This window comes from Erinaceus europaeus, chromosome 7 (assembly GCF_950295315.1).
Source record: "Erinaceus europaeus chromosome 7, mEriEur2.1, whole genome shotgun sequence".
NCBI classification, from domain to species: Eukaryota; Metazoa; Chordata; class Mammalia; order Eulipotyphla; family Erinaceidae; genus Erinaceus; species Erinaceus europaeus.
In genome coordinates, this window is record NC_080168.1 from 71,427,222 (window position 1) to 71,439,719 (window position 12,498).

Here is a 12,498-nt window from a genome sequence, read left to right on the forward strand (position 1 = left end):
AAGGCTTGGTGCCTGCATGACAAATCCACTGCTTCTGGCTGTCATTTTTCCTCCCTCCTGCCCCCCTTTTTTTATTTGATAGGACAGACAGAAATTGAGCTTGACCACTCATGAAGCTCTCCCCCTGCAGGTGGGGAAGTTGGGACTTGAACCTTAGTCCTGGAGCATGGTAATATATGCACTTAACTACATGGCCACCAGCCAGCCCCCTAGTTTGAATTTTTTTTTTTAAATCACAGACCAAGAAATCCACTTTAGGAGATTATTAAAGCAAAGAAGCAGAGCATCAATGTTAGCAATTTTCTAGAAACAGAGTCACTGTATGGTAGGTTTATTAGTTACTAAGATGTTAAAAACAAATAATTGGGACTAGGTGGTAGTGCACCTGGTTCAATGCACACATTACCATGCTTAAGGACCTGGGCTTAAGACCCCTGGTCCCCACCTGCAGGTGGGAAGTTTCACAAAGTATTAAGTTCTGAAGGAGTTTCTCTTTCTCTATCTCCTCAGCCCTTCCAAATTCTCTCTGTTCTATCACATAAGTAATAAAGTTCAAACATATAAAAATAAGTAAATAAAAATAAAAACAACTAATTAAGAGCTGAGGAGGTAGCATAATGGTGATAAATATATATATTTGTTTCCAGGGTTATCGCTGGGACTCAGTGCCAGCACTACGCATCTGCTACTCCTGGAGGCCACCTTTTTTTCATTGTTGTTGTTGCTGCTGTTGCTGGATAGGATAGAGAGAAAGTGAGAGAGGAAGGGAAGAGAAAGATAGATGCCTGCAGACCTGCTTCATGTTTTGTGAAGAGATCCCCCTGCAGGTGGGGAGCTGGGGGCTTGAACAGGGATCCTTGAGCTGGTCCTTGTGTTTCACACTATGTGGGCTTCACACTATGTGGGCTTAATCTGGTGTGTCACCACTGGCCTCCATACAAAGAAGATTTTAATGCCTGAGGCTCCAAAGTCCCAGGTTTAATCCTAAGCAACACCATAAACCAGAGCTGAAAAGTGCTCTGGCCTCAGACTCTTTCTCACTTTTTCTCTCTCTGAATGTTTCTCTCTGAATCTCTCTCATTAAGTCAGGCCAAATGACATAATTTTAAAAAGTTAATTAAGGGCCAGGAGATATCACACCCAGTAGAACATACACTTTACCATGTGTGAGAAGCACCACATGAAAGCACCATGTTTGGCACTGGGAGAAACTCTATGAATGGTGGAATGGTGCTATGGTGTCTCTACTCTCTCTCTATTTTTAATCTTTATTTATTGGATAGAGACAGCCAGAAATCAAGAGGGAAGACAGTGGCAGAGAGGAAGAAAGACAGAGACACCTGCAACACTGCTTCACTACTTGCAAAGCTTTCCCCCTGCAGGTGGGGACCAGGGGCTCAAACCCAGGTCCTTGTGTACTGTAACATGTGCACTCAAGCAGGTGCAACATCACCTGGGTCTCTTCTCTGCCTCTCTCTTTCTCTGTCTCTCTCTCTCTCCAGGTATTTTTATTTATTTTTTTTCAGAGCACTGATCAGCTCTGGTTTATGGTGGTAGGGGTGGGGAGGACTGAACCTAGGACTTCAGGCATGAGAGTTACTTTACATGACCGTTATGCTACCCACCCCTGCCCTGTCTAGCTCTTTCTAGTTTAATCTAATTATGAACACTTGAAGTCTCATACATTTTTCAAAGAAAAGAAAAGAAAAGAAAAAGACTTGCAATTTATAAATCACAGCCAAAACAATGTTGACCAATGGGTATTTCACACTTACCGAGTAAGTCAAATCCAAGTTGATATTTTCTGGAGCTGTGACTTGTTCACGTTGCCTCACCAGGACCCTCTCTTTTCTTCCTGCATCTTTTGCCTTTTCTAAGGCCTGAAATCAAATGTGTGTTTTGTGAATTCCTTTGGACAATTATGCCAACCACCTAGAGTTATCTGCACTGAGCTTGGTTAGAGTCTGACATTCCCACACTCTACTCCTCCCAACAACTTCCCCAAAGCAAAAGAGCCCAAAGTGTTTGCTAAGAGTACAGCTCACCATCATAAAATGGTTTTTGTTTGTTTGTTTTTGATCTTCTGGGAAACAGTACAAAGTATAAAGGATAAAATGCTGAGTGTATTTGCCCAAAGTTAAGTCTTTGACCCACCCTTTCTGCTTAACTATCTCCATTTAGTGGTCCTTCTTTTTATTTTTCTCATCACAACTCCTAAATCTTTGGGCATTTTAATCTGTCCTCATGGAATGAGAATTTAGGTGGACTTTGTTTGGTTTCTGGGGTGTCAAATAGAGACAAGTTAAAGCATAAGTGCTATTCAGTGCTACAACAGATATAGTTTGGCTCTCACACACTATGCAGAATGCTGGCAACCTTCTGCTGAATGCCAGGAGGAGAACAACTATAGACAGATTAATCAACAGAGGAAGAAATTTGTTATGGGGGGGTGGGGGTGGTTGGAGAGATAGCAGAAGTGGTGCATAACAACTTCTATGCCTGAAGTTTGGAGGATTGAAGGGATTGAACCTGGGACCACCTTAAACCATAGCTGAGCAGTGTTCTCTTGCTCTTCCTCTCTTGCTCTCATGAAAATAAAATAAAATAATAAAATAAAATAAATAAAATAATGAAGTAAAATAAAATTGCTTATTCTGGGCATAGTGAGTAAGACTGGAGCTGTTCCTTTCAGTAGGCTACAAATATAATCTACATATGGAATTATGTATTATTACATAATTATTATCTTACTCATAAACAGAAGTTGAAAAACAAGATCAGAAAGGAAAACACTAAGCACAACTCGGACTGGAGCTGGTGTATTGCACCAAAGTTAAAGACTCTGGGGTGGGAGTTCAGGTCCTGGAACATGATGGCAAGAGGAGGATCTATTGGGGGTTGAATTATTACATGGAATGTTATACATGTATAAACTATTGTATTTTACTGTCAATTATAAACCATTAATCCCCCAATAAAGAAATTTTAAAAAGAATAATAAAGAAGCAAAAAAAAAAAAAGAATATAATCCATGGGGTTTTAATAACAGTGTAAACACCCAATATATTCGAAGTTCTTCCCTTACTAAAATGACTCATGTCACAAATGACAAAGTAATTGCTTATGAGTTTATGAAGCAAAGTCTCAACTGGATGGTCTTAAAATGATTCTTCAGTGAGTACTCTCTGGCCAAATGAAAATATGTACACATATGCTCTTATATATATGAATAAAAGCAGACACACACTTCATAACTTTGAATCTGAACTTACCAATTTTAGGTCTCCAGAGCTGTTGGCAATACAGCTTTCTTCGACCAATTCATTAACTTTTTTCTCTAATTGTCTAATCTTTTCTTCAGGACTGTTAAAGGAAAAACATCAGGTGTACTTTTAATGATTCAACCACTAGTAATCTGTGCTAAAATTTAACTGGCTTTGAAGATTGACCATTTTTGTGCTTTAAAAGATTAAGAACAGTCACAGATAAGATACATTTATAAATGGCATTAAAGAACAAACATACTAGGGGCCAGGCGATGGCGCACCTGGTTGAACGCACATGTTACAGTGCCCAGGAACCCAGGTTCGAGCCCCTGGCCCCCACCTGCAGGAGGAAAGCTTCACAAGTGGTGAAGCAGTGCTGCAGGTGTCTCTCTGTCTCTCTCTCTCTCTCACCCCCTTCCCTCTCAATTTCTGACTGTCTCCAGCAAATAAATAAAGATTAAAAAGAACAAACATAGGGAGTCGGGCTATAGCGCAGCGGGTTAAGCACAGGTGGCGCAAAGCACAAGGACTGGCATAAGGATCCTGGTTCGAACCCCGGCTCCCCACCTGCAGGGGAGTCGCTTCACAGGCGGTGAAGTAGGTCTGCAGGTGTCTATCTTTCTCTCCTCCTCTCTGTCTTCCCCTCCTCTCTCCATTTCTCTCTGTCCTATCCAACAATGACAACAACAATAATAACTACAACAATAAAACAACAAGGGCAACAAAAGGGAATAAATAAATAAAATAAATATTTTTTTAAAAAGTTTAAAAAAAAGAACAAACATACTACCGTCTTAATCACTATATTATGTAATTTTGCATATAGAAAAAATAACTAACATTTATTTAGCATGGCTATAATTTAACTGAATTAAATGTTTATAGAGATTTCAACAAGGTGAAGAAGTTTAAAAAAAATCTGACTGTATTAGAGGCAAGTACAGTATCTACCAGTAAGTAGCATTTCAAGAGTAACATTAATGCTACTTTGCTACCACTTTCTTCTAGCAAATACAGCAGTTATTATAATTCTCTACAATGGAACTTCTAAAATATTTCATTTGTTGTCAGTGGGGCTTCACTATTGCAAGCCAACTTTTCTAGATAAAAAGATAGAGACAGAGTAGAGGTAAAGACACCACAGCACCAAAGCTTCCTTCAGTGAGTTGGGGGCCAGGCTCAAAGTTGGGTCATGCTCATGACAAAGCAAGGGAGCTATCCAAGTGAGCTACCTTGCCAGCCCAACTTTTTTTTTTTTCTATTTTATTTGATAGGTCAGAGAGAGACTGAGAGGGCATGAGAGAGAGAGAGAGGGAGAAGGAGAGAGAGAAAGAAAGACAGATTGCAGACCTGCTTCACCATCTGTGAAGCATCCCTCCTTTAGGTAGGGAATGGGGGCTCAAACCCAGGTCCTTTGGGCACAGTATCATGTGTGCTTAACTGAGTGTGCCACAGCCTATCCCACTCCCCCAAGGCTTTTATTTTATTTTTTGCCTCCACAGTTATCACTGGGGCTCAGTGGCTGCACTACAAAACCACAGCTCCTAGTGGCCATTTTTTTCCATTTTGTTGTTGTTATTGCTGTTGTTGGATAAGACAGAGAGAAATCAAGAGAGGAGTGGAAGACAGAGAAGGAGAGAGAAAGAAAGACAGCTGCAGATCTGCTTCAATACCTGTCAAGCAACCCCCTTGCAGGTGGGAAGCCAGGGTCCCAAACCAGGATCTTTGTGCCGGTCCTTGTGCTTTGTGCCATGTGCACTTAATCCATTGTGCTACTGCCTGATCCCCAAGACTTTATTTATTTAAATACTTATTTATTTCCTTTTTGTTGCCCTTGTTTTTATTGTTGTTGTAGTTATTATTGTTGTTGTTATTGATGTCATCATTGTTGGATAGGACAGAGAGAAATTGAGAGAGGAGGGGAAGACAGAGAGGGGGAGAGAAAGATAGACACCTGCAGACCTGCTTCACTGCTTGTGAAGGGCTCATACCGGGATCCTCACTCGGTCCTTGGCTTTGTGCCACGTGCGCTTAACCCACTGCACTATTGCCCTACTCCCAAGACTTTTATTTTTAAAGAACAGAAGATTATTTTAGAGAAAATGTATCCTGACAACAACTACTCTTAAATCAACAACTTCTCAATAAAATGATACTGAAGTTGGGAAAGAAAACCTGAGAATAAATTTAACAGTAAGATTTTTGTCATATTCTTCATATGATCTTATGAATCATGTTCTTTAGGAGGAACTAGGATTAGGACTACAATTTTGGGGTTTGTTTAGAGGCATCTGCCAAATTCTAAGTGAACAATGAACTGAACAGATTGTGGGTTTCATAAAGGTTCCAATGAGGAGTGTCTCAAGTTGTCTGAAACATACTAACAAATGTTGCTTACAGTTCATTATTATTTAACCTAAAAATATCAACGTGCAATCTTATAGCAGAAAATCTGTAAAGGAACTTTGTGAAGGTACTGGAAGTAATTATCTTGTCCCTCTCCAACCCAGGAAAGCGAGTGTAGAGGCATACTGGAGGCCTACCCACTCAGATGCCTGCCATCTGCTTGCCCTGACAGCTGGATCCAATAGGAGGAAACCAAGATTTGCATTCTACTGTCAAATGTCTGGTGTAGTAGTGGTCCTCTGACACATTTCTGACCAATGAGAAATGAAGACACACCTGCTTAGGGTGCTCCTGGAAATACTGTGCTTGCTATTACTTATTTACCACCAGGGTTATCCCAGAGGCTTAGTGTCTGCACAACAAATCCACTGCCTCTTTTTTTCTTTTTTACTACTACAATCTTTTAATTTTTTTTTTACTTTATGTATATACCCATTTATTGGATAAAGACAAAGCGAAACTGAGGTGGAAGAGGGAGACAGAAAAGAAGGGAGAAAGAGAGACACCATTAGTACTACCTCACCATTTGTGAAGCTCCCCCTCTGCAAGTGGGGACTGGGGCTTGAAGCCGGGTCCTTGTGCACTGTAACATGTACACTCAATCAAGTGTGCTACCAAATGGCCCCCTTAATTTATTTTTAATAGAGACAGAAAAAAACTGAGAGGCAAGGGAGAGACACCTGCAGCAGTGCTTCACCACCCATGAGGCTTTCCTTCTACAGGTAGGGTCCAGGGGCTTGAACCCAAGTCCTCGAGTTCAAGGTGTATGTGCTCAACCTGATGTGCCACCACCCAGTTCCTGTGATTGCTCCTTAAAAGAGACTGAAGACAATGCAACCAGTGCCACCATGTTTCACTTCAGACTGTGTCCAGGGACACCAGACCTATGAAGTCAACCCTCCAGCTCCAATACTTTGGTTAGACCTTTCCTAGCTCATAGGACTCCTTAGTTCCATTTTGGATAGGGCACTTTCTAAAAAAGTTACAGACCCTAGATATAGACCAGAGCCCATGGGATAGGGCACATGTATGCGCACATGTATCCATAAGTTGGGGGAAATATATACCTTAAAGTAAAACTGCATAATAGTCTACAGTGATTCAATAAGTAGAAAGACCTTAAAAAGACACCATTAAGTACTCAATCAAATATTTTCTCTTATAAAATATCTAGGAGTAAACCTAACCAAAGAAGTGAAAGACTTGTATACTGAAAATTATGAGTCACTACTCAAAGAAATTGAAAAAGACACAAAGAAGTGGAAAAATATTCCATGTTCATGGGTTGGAAGAATTAACATCATCAAAATGAATATATGACCCAGAGCCATCTACAAATTTAATGCTAATCCCCATCAAGATCCCAAGCACATTTTTTAGGAGAATAGAAAAAAATGCTACAAATGTTTATCTGGAACCAGAAAAGACCTAGAATTGCCAAAACAAAACAATCTTAAGAAAAAAGAACAGAACTGGAGGCATCACACTCCCAGATCTCAAATTGTATTATAGGGCCATTGTCATCAAAACTGCTTGGTACTGGAACATGAATAGACACACTGACCAGTGGAATAGAATTGAGAGCCCAGAAATGAGGCCCCACACCTATGGACATCTAATCTTTGACAAAGGTGCGCAGACTATTCCATGGGGAAAGCAGAGTCTCTTCAACAAATGGTGTTGGAAACAATGGGTTGAAACATGCAGAAGAATGAAACTGAATCACTGTATTTTACCGAATACAAAAGTAAATTCCAAGTGGATCAAGGACTTGGATGTTAGACCACAAACTATCAAATACTTAGAGGAAAATATTGGCAGAACTCTTTTCTGCATAAATTTTAAAGACATTCAATGAAACAAATCCAATTACAAAAAAGACTAAGGCAAGTATAAACCTATGGGACTACATCAAATTAAAAAGCTTCTTCACAGCAAAAGAAACCACTACCCAAACCAAGAGACCCCTCACAGAATGGGAGAAGATCTTTACATGCCATACATCAGATAAGAGTTTAATAACCAACATATAAAGAGCTTGCCAGACTCAACAACAAGACAACAAATAACCCCATCCAAAAATGGGGGGAGGACTTTGAGAGAATATTCATCACAGAAGAGAAACACATGAAAAAATGCTCCAAGTCTCTGATTGTCAGAGAAATGCAAATCAAGACAACAATGAGATATCACTTCACTCCTGTGAGAATGTCACACATCAGAAAAGGTAACAGCAGCAAATGCTGGAGAGGGTGTGGGGTCAAAGGAACCCTCCTGCACTGCTGGTGGGAATGTCAATTGGTCCAACCTCTGTGGAGAACAGTCTGGAGAACTCTCAGAAGGCTAGAAATGGACCTACCCTATGACCCTGCAATTCCCCTCCTGGGGATATGTCCTAAGGAACTCAACACATCCATCCAAAAAGATCTGTGTACACATATGTTCTTGGCAGCACAATTTGTAATAGCCAAAACCTGGAAGCAACCCAGGTGTCCAACAACAGATGAGTGGCTGAGCAAGTTGTGGTATATATACACAATGGAATACTACTCAGCTGTAAAAAATGGTGACTTCACCGTTTTCAGCAGATCTTGGATGGACCTTGAAAAAATCATGTTGAGTGAAATAAGTCAGAAACAGAAGTGGGATGATCTCACTCTCAGGCAGAAGTTGAAAAACAAGACCAGAAAAGAAAACACAAGTAGAGCCTGAAATGGAATTGGCATATTGCACCCAAGTAAAAGACTCTGGGGTGGGTGGGTGGGGAGAATACAGGTCCATGAAGGATGATAAATGACATAGTGGGGGTTGTATTGTTAAATGGGAAACTGGGGAATGTTATGCATGTACAAACTATTGTACTTACTGTTGAATGTAAAACATTAATTCCCCAATAAAGAAATAAATTAAAAAAAAAAAAAAACCCAAAAAATGGAGGGTAGGCGGGGGAAGTCCGCCAGAAGCAGTGGATTCATAGTTCAGGCATTGATCCCTAGTGATAACCCCAGAGACAAAATAAATAAATACATAAATAAAATAAATTAAAAAAACAAATATTTTCTCTTAGAAGTAGATACTCTCCTCACTCCTTATTTCACTTTCCTCAACCACTCTAAGTCCATCCGTGTCAAATAAAATAAGGACTATAAAAGTTAAATAAGGGCAAGAGACCAGCATACTTTAACGATGCCCCTTTGGTCACTACTAGGCCACCCCATTATCCAGGGCCCTAGTCAGGGAATCCTTGATATATAGATATGATGGGCCTAGACCTCTAACTGATCGCTCTTTACACCATCACTCATCATCTCCATCAGGAACAACATCATAAACCCTCTGGGGGTCTCTTCAGGACATTGTCCTCAATGTAGAATAACAGTAGTAGAAATTGCCCCACTCTCTGAAGGGAGGCTGGGTCAACCTACTCTGCCACTTGAGGAAGACTGGTCCTGAAATAAGTGCAGTCTGGAATGTTCCTAGCTATAACCATGGAATGTGAGCTCAGACTGACTGGGATGCAGGGAATACACATGCTTCTATGCTAAACATGAATAGATATTGGCCCTAGGTCAGATCAATGGGGTTTATAGCTAATGGTATTTATATACTTTTTCCCCATATTTGGGAGCTTCTCTCTGCCCTTATCTGGCTTTCTAGTTCTATTCTTAACTCTGACATGATTCTCTCAGATAATACTCCTAGCCCACCTGCATGTTAGCTGTTGGGCTCAGTAAAAAATTAGTAAAGTCATGGGCCCTTTGCAATATACCTAAAACAGACTTCATAGTTCCAACATAAATTTCATCTGCTACAGTTTTACTTTTAGGTTCCTGATTATTAAACAAATTATTCAGCTTTATGTCTTAACGATTTTCAGCCACCAAGTTGCAGATGATACCATAAAGCCAACCTGACTCCCCTAGGCAGATGACTTCACCAGTGTCCTGGAACCCCACCTCCCCAGAGCCCTGCCCCACTAGGGAAAGACAGAAATAGGCTGGGGGTATGGATCGACCCATCAGTGCATCTATGTCCAGCAGAGAAGCAATTATACATAAGAAAGACCTTCCACCTTCTGCTCCCTATAAAGATCTTTGGTCTATACTCCCAGAGGGATAAAGAAAGACTAGGGAGGCTTCCAACAGAGAGTAGGGGATATGGAACTCTGGTGGTGGGAAGTGTACCTCCCTTATTCCACAATATTGTCAATCATTATTAAATCACAAATAAAAAAATTTAAAAAAAGACTTTTTTTTTTTAAAGAGACTAAAGACGGGACTTTTGGACTCCGGGTTTTTTCAGCTACATGGAGATTATGAACCCTCCCAGCCATGAGGACAAGCAGGGGCTTGAGAAAAGCCAAGAAAATCAAATAGCTGTTGAAGCAAAGATGAAGCTATTGAGCCATCATGTTAACCATGCCTGGAACTGTCCTTCCTCCAGACATTCTGTCTGCAGGATAATATGGGTTTCTTTTTTTGACATCTTCTGTTCTTAGCAGCTGTAATGGTCTTAACTGATACAACATTTATCTATTTATTTTTAGCAGACATGCTGTCTCTAAGATCCAGAGTGAACTGACTTTCCATGGAGGTTCCTTATTAGTCAAAAAAGGAAAGCAGCCCAAATGCTGGGCTTAATAATTATCACTTAAAAACATTTAGTACACAGAAGCAAAACAGTGTAATGCATAGAAGCTGGTATCCTGGGCTTGGATTTCAGTCCTGTTAGGTCTTAGTCTTACTAGACATCTGTGCTTCACTTTCTCATTTATCGATGATGATGGTAATAGCTCAGTCTTAACACTCAGTCAATGCCGGTGTGTATTTGTAAGCTGTAGGCACCAGTGGTACCAGTCAATGTATGTAGCTGAGCTCAGAATTAGTAGCTTGGCTAGTCTCTAGCCATTAGCACAAAACAAAGTCAATTTCATAAAAAATTAATTTCGTCTATAGTCTCTTAATCTTTTTCTTTCAAATGCCCTTTTGAAAATAAGCCTATCTTATTACATTTATACCCTTCACTTGGTCTTCCAGAAGAAAATGTACCGGCATCCAAAAAAAAAAAATCAGGCAAGTCATCAAATCAAAATCACCTATAATATATTTGTAAAGCAACATAAAACACATAAGGTCAATGTAGTCATTATTTCTGTTTGACAGATAGACAGACAGACAGACAGACAGACAGACAGACATAGAAAGATGACCATGGCACCACTCCATCATCCAGGGAGCTTCTCCTGATGTCATAATATTCCCATGTGTTGCTAGGGCTAGAACCCAGGGCCTTGTGTATAATAAGGAATATACCTCACTAGGTGATCTACCTCCCACCATCCTACCCTTGATTAAATTGCTTTTGTAAGACCTAGGGATGCTTTGATTACTAGTCTACTAATGTGAACTTTAAAAAAAATGTTTTTAAGTTTATTTAATTTGATAAGACAGGGAGAAATTTAGAGGGAAGGGGATAGAGACAGAGAGAGACAGAGACACCTGCAGCACTGCTTCACCCTAGTGAAGCTTTCCCCCTGCAGGTGAGGGCCAGGGGCTTGAACCCTGTACCACCACCCAGCCCCACTAATAGGAACTTTTAAAACATTTGAGAGTTACCTATCTGAAGAACAAAAATAAAAAAAAAAACATGTAGCAACAAAACCAGAGTGTACTCATACCTGTCTTCATTTTTGGTTTCTAGAGGGGGAGCAGGGCCCCTTGACTGGCCGAGGGGGTCAAATGCAGCACCTGAAATAGGTTCAGAGTTCATGTTAATTTCATCCAATTGAATGAGGGGAATATGGTGCTGTGCACAACTTATTTAACTCACCCCTTTATCACATGGCTAGCCTGCCCATTTATCAAGTAGGTATACTTCATAAATGGAGAAGACTTTGTAACACACATAGAACCATGTCAATAAAACCTGCTTGTTGGTTAACGTGAAAATTTTTAAAATTACACTTTCTTACTTTCTTTTTAAATTACACACTTTTTAATGGTCCAAGAGGTGGTGTAGTGAATAAAGCATTGGACTCTCGAGCATGGGGTCCTGAGTTCAGTCCTTGACATCACATATGCCAGAGTGGTGCTATGGTTCTCTCTCTCATTAAATATATATATATATTTAATTATATATATATATATTACTTTTATCAATATATGCCCCTCCCAGATACCTATCCCTACTGTAAAGTATAAATTATTAGTCATGTGAATAATAAATTGGCACTGGCATTCTAATTTTTGGGCACTGCTTAGCTCTGGCTGATGGTGGTATGGAGATTAAACTGGGACTTTAGAGGCTCAAGAACGAAAGTCATTTGTGTAACCATTATGCTATCTCCCTGGGTTTCTAATTTTCCTTGTTGATACACCAAAGATTAATTTTTGTCATAACATAATAATTGCATTCTAAATAATGTTACATATTTAAATACTGTTTCACCTTTAGTCTTTCAGTTAACTCTACATTACACAAAGTAAAACACTAACTACATTTTAACACTTTATGTGCCAGACTGCAATGGAGAACCCTTTCTCTTTTTTAATTACAAAATGTAAGAATTTATTGATCAGTAAAAACCAGAGTTATTTATTTACTCATGGGGGTTGGGGGTGGATCAGAGCATCACTTTGACACATGGGGACACTGAGGATGCAACTTGGGACCTTGAGAGCCCATCACTTTATCCACTGAGTCACCTCCTGGGCCACTGGTCATTCATTTTTCTAAAAAAAAAAAAAACCCACAAATACTAGAATCAAGAAAACACCCCCAAGTCTCACTAGCCTCACAGAGCAGGATGCAGCTCTGGAGAGAAAGC

General features: G+C 40.0%; 1 protein-coding gene across 4 annotated transcripts in view; it reads right to left on the minus strand.

Moving 5' to 3' along the window:
* The window catches only part of IFT88 (intraflagellar transport 88), a 99,499-nt gene that overhangs the window by 70,099 nt on the left and 16,902 nt on the right, over window positions 1-12,498 (minus strand). For 2 of the 4 annotated variants that reach the window (XM_060194727.1, XM_060194729.1), the window contains exons 1-3: window positions 11,350-11,439; window positions 3,273-3,363; window positions 1,776-1,880 (exon numbers count right to left, since the gene is read on the minus strand). Coding sequence is in view for 1 of the 4 variants with exons in the window: in XM_060194728.1 (XP_060050711.1) it covers window positions 1,776-1,880; window positions 3,273-3,363 (196 nt within the window). In the remaining 3 variants the exon portion in view is untranslated. Of the gene's footprint in view, window positions 1-1,775; window positions 1,881-3,272; window positions 3,364-11,349; window positions 11,440-12,498 lie in introns of those variants that run through there. The other 2 variants (XM_060194728.1, XM_060194730.1) reach the window with 2 other exon arrangements.